Source organism: Danio aesculapii, chromosome 17 (assembly GCF_903798145.1).
Source record: "Danio aesculapii chromosome 17, fDanAes4.1, whole genome shotgun sequence".
Taxonomy (NCBI): domain Eukaryota; kingdom Metazoa; phylum Chordata; class Actinopteri; order Cypriniformes; family Danionidae; genus Danio; species Danio aesculapii.
Window position 1 is genome coordinate 21,045,174 of NC_079451.1, and position 18,913 is coordinate 21,064,086.

Genomic DNA, 18,913 nt, shown 5'->3' on the forward strand with positions numbered 1-18,913 from the left:
CTAAAACAAAACAAAAAAAAATGTTGTTGAGTTAATTGTGAAAAGCCATTATATAATATCGTCATTGTTATTTTGTGGAGGTCAAGTAAACATGTCAGGCTAATGAACTCAAATGAATCATTGACTTCTGCTGTCTTCATTAGTTTCAAAAACACAGATTTCTTTATTTAAAACGGGGTCTTTAGAGATCTTTTTTGCTGGAGATACTGTTGTCCCAAAAAAAACCCTTAACTTACACATACATTAGGAATTGTATTACAGAAAATTTTGGCGGTTTTAAAACCTTGACTTTTCCAAACTGCGGCATACGTTGAAAACGGTTATCGTCCTGTGAGTATTGAGTATTATGATGTGAACGGCTCATGTGTTTACATGCAATTTGTGCATGGATGTGTAAACGTAACATTCTGTAGTGCATTAGTAATTGTTTAAGGGCATTTGATGGTTTCAGTCCTCATACAGTAAACATCCATCTTCTCATCAGTGGATTTATGACATTTTCTTGCAGTTTATATCACTGCATTTATGAAGCGCCAATGTTTTGCGGTTGTTCAGTATGATGCAATTTACTTTCTATGAAACAGGACTGATTAATCAACTTTAGCCAATCCCCAGAAACAAGAAAAAAAAGTAGTGAGGGTAAGTAGTGGAGTAAAAGTACCGATACCGCTCTAAAAATGTACTCATGAGAAAGTAAAAGTTCACATTTTTAAAACTAGATAGTAAACTACATTTATAAATAAATAAATACTCCTGATAAAAACTACTCAATTACAGTAATTTGAGTATTTGTAATTTGTCACTTCACGCCACTGGTTGTAATATTTACAAAAATGCACATGAAAATGTTTCCATATTCGGTACTTCCGTGTAAAAACTTTTTTTTTCTTTGCTATGATGAATGTATGTAATGTAATGCAGTTTTGCTACAGTAGCTGAAATAAACAATTATTTCTTTCAAAAATACATGCTTGACAAAACATCAGTCTTTTATCCAGTGTTCAAACATTTTTCTTGCTATTACGATAAAACCACAACCTCTATAAACAAATGATTGATGCAGTCCGAGTAAAGGCTTGAAACACTTTACTTTGATGGATCTTCCTTCATATATCGTAAGCAGTCATTTCTGCAGCGATCTGGCAACAGGACAAAAGTCTGAATGAAAACAGACTCTCTCCAAAGTGAAGGGACAAAACTGCTCTCATGTGGACACAGTCCTCCCATATTTTATTTATTTATTTATTTTTAAATCTTCTAATTGATTTGAGTCCAAGCAAAGCTGGATCCCACGATACACGAAGTAGGCCTGAACTGAATTATTTTGAAAAACGAAACCAATGCTGCATTAAATTAGCCATCATCGGTGTCAGATTTACTCAATAAATCATTTTTTCTCTGCTTGTCTTTAGGTTCATACACAGAAAATTCCTCTTTTTGATCTCAGCATTTCTAATAGAAAGTTTGATTCTTGTGTCTTGAATTTATTGCTAGCTTTGAGCATTTGCTCCTCAGCGTTCATTCATACAGTACATGTCTTTTCAATGCTCACAATGATCTCTTGTGCTGCTATACTATATTTGCTGAGGTAGACATGTTCATATTTCCATTTTCTAATGCATCTAGGAAGCACAGTAACTGCGAATTAATAAATACATGTGATTTATTATAAAACTATAGAGGCACAAAGTGAATGTGAAAGTATTGGGAGCATGTTTTTTTTTTTAAAGATGTTTCTTTAAAACTCTTAATTTTGATAATTTTACCTTTGCTGCAACCAATTACAAAAAAAATTCAATTATGTGAGTCTATGTTTCGGAAATGGCAAAAGCCTGATTTACATTCCCATGAATGAGGGCTTGCCTTGCATATTTTCTCTTTTTGTTTGCGATGTACAGCCTTTTAAAAAGTGAATTTACTGGAAAGTGGCAGCACGGTTGCCTCACAGCAAGAAGGTTGCTGGTTCAAGTCCCAGCTGGGCCAATTGGCATTTCTGTGTGGAGTTTGCATGTTCTGTCTGTGTATGTGTGGCTTTCCTCCGGGTACTCCGGTTTTCCCAACAGTCCAAAGACATGCACTATAGGTCAATTTAGGGCTGGGCGGTATATCTAATTCTGGGGATATATCGATATGATTCCCCAACGTGATGCGGGATTATCCAATATCTTTCATATCGATATGGTTTGAGGCCACACATGCGCCTTCTGTGTGAAGGTAGCACGTGAGCTCCGCTTGCACAACTAGGCGCACACACAAATGAGTGATTCACTCCCTGAGTCATACAAAAGATTTGTTAAAAATGAACGAATCGTTCAAGAACGACCCATCACTACACGCGACATACAGGAACATGCAGTGCTGGTGTTGTATCGAAATCTGACTCCTCTGACAAATCTGACTCCCCTCGCGTGCATGCGCCTGCAACTATCACAGTGGTTTATCAGAAACCTTTTATCAATCATTTCTTCCACAATTGACAGCAAGAATGAACATAGAAGCCTTATCAAATTTCCAAGCAGCACCTGAACGTGTTCAAAAGAATTAAAAATGCCACAATGGGACAAATTTATACCGCATTTTGAAAGTGAAACCACCTCATATTCACTTATTATAAGTTCAGTATTTATTACATGACGGTCTCTTCTTTACATTTACGTTATAACACATTTAGCTCTGCATTCTGGTCTGTTATTGCATATTGATCTCAATTCCGATTATATTCAAATCATTGTATTTATTTATTCTGTTTAATTGATTTATTTAGTTTAGCCCCTTAACTGGAAGACGTGGTTTGATTTGTGTGTGTGCCTAGTGTACAAACGGTTGGTGGTTTAAACGATCATTAAAACGTAAAAAAAAAAAAAGTAAAATAAAAAAAACATGCATTTGTCTTCCAAACATTTCTTTTTCTATTTTAATATCTCGCTCTTAGCTACTCTTTCAACAAATAACAATATAAGAATGATAATTATAATTATGATAATAACAGGGAGGGGGGGAGTAATGGATGAAAACTGGGGAACCCAACTCGTAATATACTATTCAGGGAGCCCACAAAACATAGTGGCAACCCTGGCATCAGCACTGCTTTAAAGTGCCAAACAAGCCCAAAAGTATGCTCTGTGATCTTCACTAAGTGCTACAATTAAGCTACATTTATGGTGAAAATATGTGCTGACAGCCTGGTTTTACAGTAGTGGCTTGAGAGCATAAACACATTTTTTCTCATTAGCTCAAACCTTTGCAGTTATAGTTTTGGTAGGAATATATAGAAATAAAGAGTACTTTTATTAAAATACAGTAAGGTATTTTACAACAAGGTTTGCATGGAAATATTTCATTTCTTATTGAAACTCAATTGATTTAAAATTTTTCATGTGGCTAAGCTAACAGAGGTTGCTTGAGTTTGAAATGTGATCATAAGTGTGATACTACTGTGAGGGTATGATTGATGTGTTTCTCCTTTTCTTATTTTATTTAGTTCATAGCTGCTCTATTTATCAGAACAACTTTTCTAATTTCATTTATGACCATTGAAAATGTGCTTGCTCAGGGTCTACTCTGACCCCAGCTTGAGTGGATGAATGAGCACATTTGTTCATCTTAATAATTCTCCATTATTCTCAAGATTGCAGCTCAGTTGAGCAATTACCAGCTGAAACAGACAATTGTTGCAATTGTAGCGGTAGCATTCATTCCTTTTCTTTTGCCTCGTGCTCAAACAAATATGGCTGTAATTGAGCACTGGCTTCAAAAAAATGTCACACATGCAGAAACAGAAATTGGCCACATGACATTCGCTTGCATTTCTGAAAGATGTAAGCATGCACTACTTAATTTAGTTATTTTTTGCTGAACACAATAGAAGATATTTTGAAGAATGTTGGACATAGACATCCATAGTGGGAAAAACAAATATATGGAAGGCAATGATTAGGAGTTTTCATATTTTTTTGCAATATGTTTTGTGTTGCGGCATGGTGTCTCACTATCTAAATGTTTCCATCCACCTATTTTTATTTGCGCATAACTGAGTAGGATAAGAAAAGATGCGCATAAACTACAATGGAAACACTTTTACAACAACAAATTCCAGTATGCTCATAGAAAAAAGGTCAAGTGATTTTGTTATAAGAGATCATGATGGGGCAACGCAGTGGCGCTGTAAGTAGTGCTGTTACCTCACAGCTAGAAGGTCGCTGGTTCGAGCCTCGGCTGGATCTGTTGGCGTTTCTGTGTGGAGTTTGCATGTTCTCCCTGTGTTCGCGTGGGTTTCCTCCGGGTGCTCCGGTTTCCCTCACAGTCCAAAGATATGCAGGTGAATTGGGCAGGCTAAATAGTCCATTGTGCATGAGTGTGTATGGATGTTTCCCAGAGATGGGTTGCAGCTGGAAGGGCATCTGCTGCGTAAAACATGTGCTGAATAAGTTGTCAGTTCATTCCGCAGTGGTGACCCCGGAGTAATAAAGGGACTAAGCCGAAAAGAAAATTAATGAGATCATGATGATCGAAATGTGTGTGCATGGACAAACCAGCTAACTGACCGCATTGTAAAACATCTGTAATGTTGTTTGGTCATTCTAAAATACCTTAACCATTTCAGTATTAGTGTAATTATATTAATAATTACCTCTTTAACTGTCAAGAGCACCTGTGCTCTGCGTCTCATGGCTTCAAACGCCACCAGGCGTTCATTGTATGTCAGCATCGTCTTTTGAGATGCAAGTCATTTATTAAATGAAGAAAGGATTCACGCAGCTTCTCCTATCACAGCAAATTTAATTTTTACTGTTGATATTTGGCGCCAGTTAATCAGGAAGTGACGATTTTGTTCTCTTTGACTCCTTTGATGGAAACGCTGCTTTATTCGCACATATTTTATGTAATATTCCAGTTTTGTGCATAAATTTAATTTGCATTTTTGGATGGAAATAGTGATTAGCACTGTCACCGCACAGCAAGAAGGTTGTTGGTTTGAGTCCCGGCTGGCCCAATTAACATTTCAGTGAGGAGTTTGCATGTTCTCCCCGTGTTCGCGTGGGTTTCCTCCAGGTGCTCCAGTTTCCCTCAGAGTCCAAAAACATATGGGTTAAGTGAATTGGGTAAACAAAATTGGCCATAGTATATGAGTGCATGCATGAATGCGAGAGCATATGAGTGTTTCCCAGTACTGGGTTGTGGCTGGAAGGGCATCTGCTGCGTAAAACATATGCTGGAATAGTTGGTGGTTCATTCCACTGTGGTGACCCTTGATAAATAAGGGACTGAGCCGAAGGAAAATTAATGAAGCAATGAATGCTCTATGTTCAACAGAAGAAAGTAGCTGAAACAAGTTTGTAAAAAGCAAGTAAATGATGACAAAAGTTTAATTTGGGATGAACTATCCCTTTAATCTAACTGCCAGAAATATAATATATAGATCTGATGCCTTTCCTGACCCTTTTAAACCCACATTGAATGTCTCAGATCCCGCACAGATTGAGACATCAGTGGTGAGGATTGCCTGTGTGCCTGTCAGCTGAAGTGGAGAGTATTAAGAGTCGACATTATCCTCTATAGAAAGAGAGGGATGAGGCTCGGCTCTCTCTCAGCAGATGAGTCAGCTGTGCTCACTGCGCTGCGCTGTGGATCATGTTGGTGAGGGGTGACAGGTCTCTGCTGAGAGTGTGTGCTTAACCAAGCCCAGCTGTCAGATGTTCCTCTTTTGCCCTAAACTGGGTGGAACAGGTAGGCCAGATGCCATGCTTCACCACTTGGACTCAAATCAGAGGATTGTCACACATGCAAATCAAACAGAGAGTGCTCTCTTGGCAGAGCGAAATAAGTGCTAATGAGTTGCTCCCGCTGAAGGACAGAGCTGAAAGTGGGTTAACTTGGGGTTACAGTAAGGCAGTGTGTCCACCAAAGCAGATTTTTTGAAGCTGTTGTTCTTCAGTAGGTTTCAATGGGAGCTCTGCATTATTTTAGAATGAAAGCTGCATGATGAGGCGCTTACAAGTGATTTTCCACTGTATGGTATGGCTCCTTTTTGGGGCTTTTCCATTGCTTTTTTTAGCACCTCCTTGGGTACTGTTACCAAAATGTGACATACAGTATACACACCGCTGATCACTGATTGGTCTGAGAGAGTCATCATTAGCAGTGTTATGAGATTTGCAAAACAAGGCACCAAACCTGCTATATTTAAATAGTCCGCAGCCAATGCTGTATTGTTAGTTCACACGACTAAACAGTTTTTATACCACCAAAAGAAAAAGACACCTGAAATGGCAGCATCATGGTCAGTACACTCAAAAATAAAGGTATGGGATCTGTCACTGCGGCAGTACCTTTTCAAAAGGTACATATTTGTACCTGAAGGGTCCATAATGGTACCTCAAAGGTACTTTTTAGGTACATTTGGGTACTAATATGCACCTTTTAGGTACCACTGTGTACTATTTGGATACAAATATGCATCCTTTAAAAAGGTACTGCCCCAGTGACAGCTCCTTTATTTCTGAGAGTGTAGGCAAGGTCGAGACATTCCTGGTAGCGAAAAGCAGATCTTGTAAGAGCTGGTGGAACAACCTGGAATAAAAAATGTTTATCACAAATTAATGGCAGAAAAGATGGTGGCACTATAGAAAAAATGCCATTCACTTTGGTATAAACTGGAGTAAAAAAGAGGCTTCAGTGACTTTTTTTCTTCTTCTGGTGGCCAGTAATCAATGCCACACTGAAAAGCTGTCGCAACCATCATGTTACATGTTGCATGTACAACCTTTTGACTAGCAAAACCCAAGCATATTAGCAAAATTTTGGTCCTCATCATATCATAAATGCCAACTGGCCCATGTATCGCCAGATATCAATCAATATTGTGAATGACCAGATTACAGTACATCACATATATGGTAACACTCACTGATCTCACAAAACTGAACAAAAGGGATTTTGCATCAAATAGTTACTGAATAGTTATTAACATTTTTTTTTTTCTCCGGCCATTTACCTACTTGCATTTAACAGTCATCAGCGTCTTAAATCCTTGAAAGTTTTTAATATTTAGATTTTTTTAAAAACATTTATGTATGCATTACATCATCTTTGCTTCAAATTACAAAAAGCAAATTACCGCATGTGCAAGGTGTTTCTAATGCAGCATCTATGTGACAGGACAGTAAGTTTGATGTTATTCTCTCCTCTGGCTGCTGCCATCAGTCTAACACAATATTTTTTTTCTTTTTCTGAACGTCTTTATAACATCATCATGGAGTTTTTCTTTTATTATTTGAACAAATAAGATTGTAAACAGTTATTTGTTGTACTCTCCCATTCACTGCGCTCTAAGATTTCTTAACTGTGATGACTTCAGCTACTGAGAAACCTGGGTGAAAGTGTTAAAAGGGTCTATAACATGAAGAACAACAAAATAAACAACTGGAGGTTGGAGGATGGAATGATCAGATCTGTGTTGTTGTTGTTGTTGTGAGTTTTAATTGTCCCAAATAGTGCACTTGTAACTAATATCTTTCTCAGTTCCTGCGAACATGCTAAAAAGCAGTTAAGTCTGCCAATAGTTCAAGGAACTATGGGAGAGGGTCATCCAATGCAAAAGCTCCAAAAGTGTTAACTGCATTCAGTCATCTGTTGCTGCACTGCAGTCTTAAGCCTAGAATGTACTACATAATATTTGCCCTAATGGTAGACATGCTATCACTTCAGATTCAGATGACAGATTTCACAGAAAATTACAATCAGATCTGCTCAGAATTATTTATTTTTATTTGTTAATTATTATTTATTTTCTGCAATTTGGTTCAGTCAGCCTTTGAAACACTTTTGTTAAGTTTGTTATGATCAGGATGTCTTAAAACGTTTAGCATATTGTGTAATCCTCATTTTTTTATTCCTTATTCCTTTTGTAAGGTTATTTATTTTGTTTAGGTGGAAAACTCTTTTGCAGAGGCTTCCTCGTAGCACTTGTAAACACTTTGATATATATGACATTGGTTTTACAATAAATTTGAGCTTACTGTAGGTCCTCAATTTCGTAGAATGCGTACAAAGTTGCTTTCACATTGCAGAATTGTTACAATCCAATTTCACTATTTACAGTATTGAACTGCTTTCTGGGCAGTTGTTCTGCATTTTAAATGAAGATAAATATCAAATAAAGGCTATAATAAGGTTCGCTGTAAAAAATGCAGGGTTCCACACAATTCATTCATGTTGTCCCATTCATGTTGTTAACAATTTTTACAAATTTACGTGGATTGAACATCGAAGAATTGTGTTGTTTCAGCTCATTTTAATTAAGTAGTTATTTAATTAAGTTAAGAAGTTTGGACAAGTAAAATATATATATTTTTTTGAGTGTTGTGTTGTGGCAACTTGAATAAGTAACATATTCCAAAAAATTAGGCTATCGAAAAAAATGTAAGAATAAACATTTCTATAATTGGCAAGAGTAAATCTACACTTCATTTGAGCCTGCACTTAATTATAATTTGTACATATGGTTAATATTGAGATTTACTGGAAATAGAATGCGCACAGTATTTGTAGTTAAATATATGAGGCTTGAAATTCAGCTAACTTGCCCATTTTTAATGATCCGTTTAAGCAGCTGCAGTCTGTTTGTGTATTTAGCTGTAAATCACATGACTTCATCACATGACAGATTCCCCATTGGCAATATGGTTGTGATTTGTGAGTGTTGACCTTTTGACCATTTGAGTCTTTGCACACACACACACACACAGGCACACATGTAAACTCAGTCGCCTTTTGTTGCTAAAATTGGACTTGTTGACTGTTTTAAGTATCTTCCCACTTTCTAGTTTATTTCCATACTTCAAAGATTTGTATGAAAAGGAAGCCATTGTGTCACCAATGTCATTGGTTATAACGTCATGTCTTTGATTTGTCATGCCAGTTTTTTGTACATTGTTTTGCTCTTGTGCACAATATGTAGCATAACCATTGATTTGACAAGGGATTTATTTTTGAATGAATCACTTGCCATTTCATTGAATTTATAAATGTTCACATCCTCCAAAAGCATGTTGACAGTGTTTTCGTTTTTCAGGGTCTGCTAACAATGTGTCAGTCATACACTGTAAAATTTGCTAGAAGAATCAACTAATTATTATTTAGAAATATATATTTTTTCTATGTTGACTCTTTTTGTTTCTCTTTTATTTGTAGTTTACTTAAACTTGACTCAATTCTAAAAACATTATAACATTGTAATATAAAATACATGATTTGTTTTTAATAGTCCAGTCAACATTAGCCATTCTGAATGCTTTGTGGATTTGAAAATAACCCTTCATTTACTTTTTTAAAGTTAATTTTAACTGACTTTAATAAGTTCAAGCAAGAATATTAATTCAGATATCTTTTATTTGGTGTTTTTACAGTTTAAAAATGCCAGTGTACTTAAAATAATCACCGATATTTCAAGAATTGAGGGGTTTTAAAAGGTTGTGTCTATGCTATTTGCCATCATAAATATCTCAGAATGATTGCACAGCATAATTTCTTTTGCAAAATGATCATCTCAACCGCTAATTTTCCGATTAGGTTTTTCTACATCTCGCTTCCCATCTTCATTATCTTTCCATCAGAAGCTTTTCTTCTGAACTCAGAACTGTTGACACTATTGAAATCAAAGGAATTTTAACTGAAGGAGATAGATCAGGTCTAAAATGGTTTGATCTGGAAATGACAGAAATAGTGCACTTCAGTGATCATGGAAGGCCTTAAGATTCAGTAATAATTGGCAAAGCATATTCATTACTGAGCTGATTTTGGCACACCATAGTGAGCCATTGCTGTGATAATGAGCTTTCATCAAATGTTTTTGTGTTCTAATAATGGAAAGGATTGAGTTTGCCTTTTCTTTCCTTTTCTTTCTTTGCTATGGCAACCTCTCTAGATCTTAAAGTAAAATAAATGGCTGATGGAGAATTTCTCTGTTTCCTATGTTTCCTGTGCCACTGTCTACAAGAGGAATTCATTTAATTCAATTCAACAAGCAGTTGGATACAGTTATGGCCAAAAGCAGACCCTACAACTTTAATTAAACCATCAAAATATGAAGAACATGTTATTTTGGAAAGAGGAAAACACTAAACTTGATTAAGGTATTGAAAAAATGAAATTTGATTTTCATTTTCTGTAAAAAAAAAACTTAAAGACAGAAAACAAGTACACACTGACACAGACTGACATATAATCTGCTAATAATATTAATTTGGTCCTTCCTTGTGTTGGAAACCTGTTCCTGAATAATCATGTTTATTTCCATTATCAAAAATGAAATGAAACACAGAGCACTTGCAATTCTTTCACTTTCAATGCACAACTACAAAATACACTTAAAAAATTGACATCAACATAACATCAATATGTTTGAATAAAGCATGAAGACGACAGTTTTCTGACATCACTACATTATAAATTACAAGGATACTGTTAATTAATGGGTTTTACTGAAACTTAACCTCAACTGTTAATTAATTCACTTTTTATATATGAGTAAGTCCATGCAAATGTCAACCTTGCCATGAAAAAAATTAAGTTTTCGCCAAAATAGCAAAACCGTTTATGCGTTTTTTTGTGTAGGCTTGTATTTTACAGTGCTTTAAGAATACTCAAAAATGCCTCTGTCAGTGTTTTCAAACAATTATATTTCATTTACCAAAGCCACACAAGTGGCAATTTCACATCTGTCACATCCATAACAGAGAGATGTCTCATCCATAACAGAGAATTTTCCTTATAAATACAAAAATGTAAAATCAAATCAAATCAATCCTTCTTGTTCTATAGTGATCCAACTCTTATCCTTTTGATTAGCATTGTTTATTTTGTATTTTAATTCACAGAATTTCTACAAAGTACAGTATGTTGTATACTGCAAACTTGCAGACCTTTTCAGTTTTGTCACATTTATAACGCATGTTTATTTTCCAAATTTAAAATATAAAAAATGTTTACAGATTGACATTTTTCTGCTCCCACAACTCTGTGGTTAGTTGTTTTAACAAATATAAACAGATGTTTCAATATAATGTTAACATATACTTCCTCTGTCAATTTATGTATTGAGATTTTACTGCAATTGTCAATGCTGGAATTGCTCATACATAATTGTAGTTGTGGGTCCTGATGAATGAACGTTAACTGATAAAACAAATCTTTACTGTTAGAAAGCTCACCACTGTGTTGAGCTGTTCTGAATCAGCAAAATCTGATCTGTGTGTAATGTTACATAATGCAGCATTAATGGTGAGGAACGACTGTAGGCAGAACGGAAAAACATTCAAACCCGTGTGCTACAGTATCCACAAACAATACCAGACTCTGAGTGGTTCACAAACATTCCCAACGAAATCATTGTGATTTATTAATTTGAACTTGTTTCATATCGAATGCTATCTTCTGAGATGCGCTGCAAAGATATACAGTTTCCCACTGTTTCAGACTGAGCATGCAGAACAACCTAATCTTTGTTTTAAAAGACAGTCTTATTATTTATATGACAGCGGGGTGGGCATATAAATCTTTGTGTTGCACTTGCTATATTTACCAAGGGGTAAGAAATCCCCATCCCATAAACAGATGAGGCATCTGTGTTTGAAATTCTGAAGGAACAATGCAGCACTTGATAGACAGTGGAAGGAGAAGAAATGATATTAAAGTAATTTGGAATTGATCGATAAAAGCTTGTTTTGTGTATCTACAGTGCATCCGGAAAGTATTTATAGCACTTCACTTTTTCCACAATTTTTATGTTACAGCCTTATTCCAAAATGGATTCAATTCATTTATTTCCTCAAACCTCTACACACAATACCCCATAATGACAATGTGAAAAAAGATTTTTTTAAATTGTTGCAAATTTATTAAAAATAAAAAACCTGAAAAATCACATGTAAATAAGGATTCACAGCCTTTGCCCAATACTTTGTTGATGCACATTGGCATCAATTACAGCCTCAAGTCTTTTTGAATATGATGCCACATGCTTGGCACTCCTGTCTCTGGGAATTTTTGCAGATTCCTCCTTGCAGCACCTCTCAAGCTCTATCAGGTTGGATGGGAAGCAATGGTGTACAGCCATTTTCCGATCTCTCCAGAGATGTTCAATTGGATTTAGGTCTGGGCTTTAGCTGGGCCACTTAAGGACATTCACTGAGTTGTTGTAAAGCCACTCCATTGATATTTTGGCAGTATACTTTGGGTCATTGTCCTGATGGAAGATGAACCTTCACCAAAGTCTCAGGTCAAGAGCACTCTGAAGCAGGTTTTCATTCAGGATGTCTCTGTACATTGCTGCATTCATCCCTCCCTCTATCCTGACTAGTCTTCCAGTTCCTGGTGCTGAAAAACATCCCCACAGCATGATACTGCCACCACCATGCTTCACTGTAGGGATTGTATTAGCCTGATGATGAGCGCTGCCTGGCATTCACTCCAAACAGTTCAATTTTAGTCTCATCAGACCAGAGAATTTTGTTTCTTATGGTCTGAGAGTCCTTCAGATGCCTTTTGGCAAATGCCAAGCGGGCTGCTTAGTGCCCATTACTAAGGAGTGGCTCCCGTAAGGTTCTTCTTGGTCGTCCTTCTGTAAGGTTATCCTCTTTCCACAGAAGAATGCTGGAGCTCAGACAGAGTGACCATCGGGTTATTGATCACCTCCCTGACTAGGCCCTTCTCCCCCAATCACTAAACTTAGATGGCCAGCCAGCTCTAAGAAGAGTCCTGGTGGTTCCAAACATCCTGCACTTATGGATGATGGAGACCACTGTGCTTACTGGAACTTTCAGAGCAGCAGAAATTCTTCGGTAGCCTTCCCCAGCCTTGTGCCTCGAGAAAATCCTGTCCCGGTGGTCTACAGACAATTCCTTCGTCTTCATGCTTGGTTTGTGCTTTGGCAACCCTGGGAGCTTATATAGACAGGTGTATGCCTTTTCAAATCATGTCCAATCAACTGCATTTACCACAGGTGAACTCCATAAGCTGCTGAAACATCTCAAAAATGATCAGTGGAAACAGAATGTACCTGAGCTCAATTTAGAGCTTCACGGCAAAGACTGAATCCTTATGTGCATGTGATTTTTCTGTTTTTTTATTTTTAATAAATTTGCAACAATTTCAAAAAATCTTTTTTTTCACATTGTCATTATGGGGTATTATGTGTATAATTTTGAGGAAATAAATTAATTTAATCCATTTTGTAATAAGGCTCTAGCATAAAAAAATGTGTAAAAAGTGAAACGCTATGAATACTTTATGGATGCACTGTATACACATAATTACACATAATTAAATGCCATTTGCTCATGTACTGTACAAACATTTGTTTAACATGAAAAAAATTAGCCCAGCTCATTGGAAATACAGTATGTGCCTATAAGCCTACATAAAATATGTTACTCTGGGTATGTTTTGTTGCATGTTTTAGATAACCAATCCATTAGAGGTCGCTTTGTTGTATGATTGAGATGCATGTCCTTCTTGTCAACAAGAAAGTGGGGGCTGCCACAGATTACCTAGAACAGCAAACACTGATCTAAACCCATACCTAAACCCAACCAATAGTGTTTTCTAAAGCAAACGCAAGGGAAAGTGCATCACGGCCTCATTATCTTCCCTTGATTTGACCTTTTTTCTCTTTTGTAGAACTGTACTTAATCAGACCTGAGCGCACTGCTTCAGTTTAACACTGTGAGCTAAGTTTTCTTATGACGATAGATACAGTAGGTGAGGCAAATATCCGATTATGAATCATAGATAGACATTGTTAAGTTGTTTTGCGCCATTTATTTGGTGTTGTGCAATGAACTGCACAAAAATGATCCTACTTTATCGCTAATATGGCCCTGTAAATATCATTATTATGAAAAGTAGCAAAAGTGTTGGTATCATACTGCCCCGTTGTGTTCATATTACATAGTAACTGCAGTCAAAAGTATAATAATGAGTGTGTTGCAGCATTTCATTAAGATTTTTTTCTTGTTTTTGTTCACAGAACTTATCAGTTTCAGTTTCCAATCCAAATCAAGTGTTTACATGTCCTGCTGATCGGAATAGAAAAGATTGGAATCACCCTATAATGTGGAGGAACACAGAAAACATGGTCCAAACGTGGTCCTTGGTCCAGCTGATACTGATTCTAAAAAGCCCTTAATTTAAAGGAGACCTATTATGCAAAAAGCTTGAATTATATTTTTATTATCACACTACATAAAAACAGTCTGCAGAAACACTTTGATTGACATTCTCCCTTTGTACATGTCATCAGAGTTGGAAAGCCCCACCCATTATTGACTATCTCTCCCTCATTAGCATAAACAGCCCTGAGTGAAAAGGAGCCGTCTGTCCGCAAAACCATTAGACTTTTGAATCTGACACCATGGTGACACATAGGCGTTTATAGCTTTTAAAAAGAGGGTCGGGAGCACAAGCTCATTCAAATTCAAAGCGACGTTCACCAAACCGGAAAATTTGGATTAAAGCAGTTTTGAAGAGTTATGAATTACATATATATTTGTGGAGTATTTTGAGTCTTCACATACACACTATAGGAACATCAAAAGACATAATTTTTTGTATTTTTCTTTTGTATTTTTTTATAAATTCACCATTTGTCCACGGTTCATTAAAGCAGTGGTTCCCAAAGTGTGGGTTACAGGACAGTGACAGGAGGTCACTTTGTGATTTCTACAAGTCAAATAAATTTGATTAAACTATTAGCATTACCATATTTTACCCATAACCCACAGAAGATAAAAATAGTATCTTTTAATAGTAAAAAAATACAACATGCAAATGAAATGCCATCAGCCTTTAAATACATTTTCATAGGATTGGTGTGTTTACGTTAGATTAACAGCACAGCAATAGCGTCAGCTGCAGCAGATTGATTTTATTGCACCAGGTTAAACTTTCTGATGCCTTTATAGCAATGAAATACATTAAAAATAAATAAAGACCACAACTGAACATTGAAAATGATCTCTGAGTGGCGGTCTCCAAAATAAAACCAAAAATAAACTTGTGCTGAAATCATAGTGTCCTCCAGTCTCTTTAGTTGCAGTTAATATTAAATTAAACAAATTAATAAATGACTATAAAACTGATATGGTTGTTAGATTGTTGTGTTTTTTGTGTTGTCATGTTTATATAGGCCTATTGTTGTGTGCGTAACGTTTGTATATTTATAACCACCTCGGAGGAATTTGAGGGTCGTGAGTCACTGACATTGTTATTTTAGGGGTTGCGGGCTGAAAAGTTCGGGAACCCCTGCATTAAAGCAACGTTTGTATTAAATCTATATTCACTGAATCAAAACAAAAACTGATAAATAAATTAAGAACATTGGCTAGGACATCTTCAGCATTATTTCCTATAACTTATTTGAAGCTGTTGCTCCAAGACTGACTGCTCTTACTATACTATCACCCATTAAAAATGGTGTGTTTGACGTTCGTTCTATATGTCTTTCTCCAGTTGTGAGGAGCAGTTGTGCTCTGTTGGAAAAAGCTGCAGAAGACCCAGTGCATCCAAATCCTCTTCAATCCAGTCCAGCAGAAGGCAGTGATGGTAAAGCACTGATTATTCATTTGTTTCTCATTCTTTCTCCAGTGGTTTTCTTCCTGTTGTTTCTCTCTATTTTTCCTAAATAGAGTTTGTCATTGCAGTCACCACAGTGAACTGAGAAGAATCATTGATCTGGTTAAGTTTCCACCCAGGGCACTTCCCGTTGGAACTTTTCACTCGAATGTCAGAGGGGCTTTGTGGTTTCCCTCTTTGCGGTCATTCTTCATCAATAGTCTTGCACCATTCCAAAGACAACTTGTCTGTATCTTTCCACTGGAATGCCTGATGACAAACAGAAAGCCCTCAAGATATTCTCGCTCTTGTCCAAACTGACATACTCTTGTCTTGGCTGTTTAATTTGATTATATTTTTGCATTTTTGGATGGACTTCAGAGCAACAGAGAGTTTAAAAAAATACAGTTTAATTACGTCTGTCTTGAGGCTTTTCCAGTGTGAACCCAATTGTCCTCTTGAATCCCAAAAACAAAAAAGCTATTTTTTTCTTAGGCTTTTTAATTACTGGCAGATCATTTGAAAGATTATGTTTTCTGAAAAAAAACAAGGGCACATGAAATTGACCAAAGTGACAGAAAATTTTACTATTAAAAAAATCAGTTTGGAGTAAACATAGCTGTTTTAAATATTCTTCTACTAAACAATACTGGGAAAAATAAATGATGTTATGCTTGATGATGATATTAAAATCAGCAGCAACAACATTATTGGTAATAATAACAAATGAAAAAATATTACAATGATTTCTGATGGATTATATGAAAATAAAGACTGAAATGGCTGCTGAAAAATACAAATGAAATAGACAATTAAGGGTGTATAATATGTCAGATATTAATGTTAGATAGATAGATAGATAGATAGATAGATAGATAGATAGATAGATAGATAGATAGATAGATAGATAGATAGATAGACAGACAGACAGACAGACAGACAGACAGACAGACAGACAGACAGACAGACAGACCCCCTTTGATTTGTTTTCTTTTTTTTTTTATATTTCCCAAATAATGTTTAACAGAGCAAGGAAATTTTCACAGTATGTCTGATAATATTTTGTCTTCTGGAGAAAGTCTTATTTGTTTTATTTTAGCTATAATAAATGCAGTTTTTAATTTTTTAGGAACCATTTTAGGGTCAAAATAATTAGCCCCTTTAAGCTATATTTTTTCGATAGTCTACAGAACAAACGATCGTTATACAATAACTTGCCTAATTACCCTAACCTGCCTAGTTAAACTAATTAACCTAGTAAAGCCTTTAAATGTCACTTTAAGCTGTATAGAAGTGTCTTGAAAAAAATCTAGTAAAATATTATTTACTGTCATCATAGCAAAGATAAAATAAATCAGTTATTAGAAATGAGCTATTAAAACTATTATGTTTAGAAATGTGTTGAAAAAATCTCTCCATTAAACAGAAATTGGGAAAAAAATAAACAGGGGGGCTAATCATTCTGTCTTCAACTGTAGATGGATAGAAAGATAGATGAATAGATAGATAGATCTTCCCCCACAGTCAAAAGACCTGTGATAAGCTAAAATGTCCGTAGTGTATGTGTGTGTGAATGCGAGAGTGTATGGGTGTTTCCCAGTGCTGGGTTGCGGCTGGAAGGGCATCCACTGCATAAAACATATGCTGGATAAATAAAGGGACTAAGCCGAAGGAAAATGAATGATTAATATCTATAATCTACATTTATTTATATAGGAGAACAGTGCAGCTCAACAAGAATCATTTATTCTCTAGACTTTTGACTTTTGTCTTTCCATATAGTCTGATTCAGTGTTTATTGTTTTTAATTAGGCCAGACCTGCCTGTGTGTTGCTGTTATATATGTTATTTTAACTTAGCAGTTCCACATATTCAGACATATTAATCTTTTCTCTGTTTATTATTTCCATTTCTGGTCACTGTATGCTACTGCAGTGTAAGTAGTGATGTCCCTCTAACCCCCTGATATGATGCAACTTCATCTTTCCTCAGTTTCGTTCTGTGATTTCGAGTCTCCGTGTTCTTGGACATTATCCAGTCACAGCACTGGAGGAGACTGGTTTATCACTTCAGCACAGCAGCACAGATCTAACAGACGCGACGTCCAGCCAATCAGAGACTACTCCACTGGAAAATCTGAAGGTATAGCTTCTCTTCTTCTCTTATATTTTGAAGCTCAATAAAACAATAACTGATGTACATTCGGGTTCTTCTCTGACCTTTAGATGTTTAAAAATCTGCTATATACGTTTACTATAAACTCAATGAAGACAGAAATTCAGTTCCGAAGTTTAATCATGGCGTGAAGTCAAGTGTCAAACTACAAACAAAAAGAAAATACACAAATATAAATTTCCCATAGACAAAACAATCAATATCAAATAAAGAAATATTCAAATTATCAACAAAAAGTTCTCAAAACCAAGTTTTCTTAAAATAGTAAATATATTAAAGTAGCAAACAACAACACGCTAAATAAAACTTAACCTCATGATCAAACAATTACTTACAGACGTTTAATCCCAATGGGCTGTGAAATGTAAGATGAGCTTGGATAGTAGAGGCCTTTGTGAACACTAACCTAACTTGGCCTACTTCCTCTTAAAACAGAAATACTGAAAAAAGATTCATTGGATTTACACAATTTCTTTAAGGTAAGTGGTTGCAAACTATTTATATGGGCTGAATTTAACCAAACGGTTACGTGGCGGAAGTACCACGCCACAAACAAAAAAAGGTTGACTCTCAATTAAAAGAGGTCACTCAGTATTGACATTCCTGCTCACACACAAACACACACACAGGCCAAGTTTTTGAAAGGGTTAACGAGTTTATTACAGGTTCAAGAAACCCTGGAGTGCTTTTTTCGAGATGCTAACAGATTTGTGGGTGTTGAGCATCAGTTAAGACAGCGTTAGCACCTGTCAGCTTTAATTGTGGACAAAATGGATTATTTTGACCTTTTGTCAGCTAATTTCATCTTCCGGGGTTAAAATAATTTTTGGAGCGGGATCAAAATCGATGACGTAGCATGAATCTGCGAGTGGAGTGATATGCCAGTTTCTCATTATTATTCATAGCGGAGTTTTCTTATCTTACGAGAAGAGCCTGCTTCTTAATTATTCATGAGAGCACGTGCTTTCCAAAGGCAAGACAGACCTGCCAAGCTGGGAGACCCAATGACTGGGTGAGACATGGGTCATATGTGTTTGTTTCCATGATCCACAGGGTTTGTTGCATGTTTTTCCCTGCGATTCTGTCAGGCCTGATACAGCAAAGCTGTTGGTTTGCAGCAAGCATTTTT

The 18,913-nt window shown here is 36.1% G+C and overlaps 1 protein-coding gene across 1 annotated transcript in view; it reads left to right on the forward strand.

Annotated features, from left to right (window-relative positions):
• Positions 1 to 18,913, forward strand: part of ltk (leukocyte receptor tyrosine kinase) — a 91,978-nt gene that overhangs the window by 12,642 nt on the left and 60,423 nt on the right. Inside the window, exons 2-3 of the mRNA XM_056477183.1 lie at positions 15,508 to 15,600; positions 17,602 to 17,751. Coding sequence (XP_056333158.1) covers positions 15,508 to 15,600; positions 17,602 to 17,751 — 243 coding nt within the window. The remainder of the gene's footprint in view (positions 1 to 15,507; positions 15,601 to 17,601; positions 17,752 to 18,913) is intronic.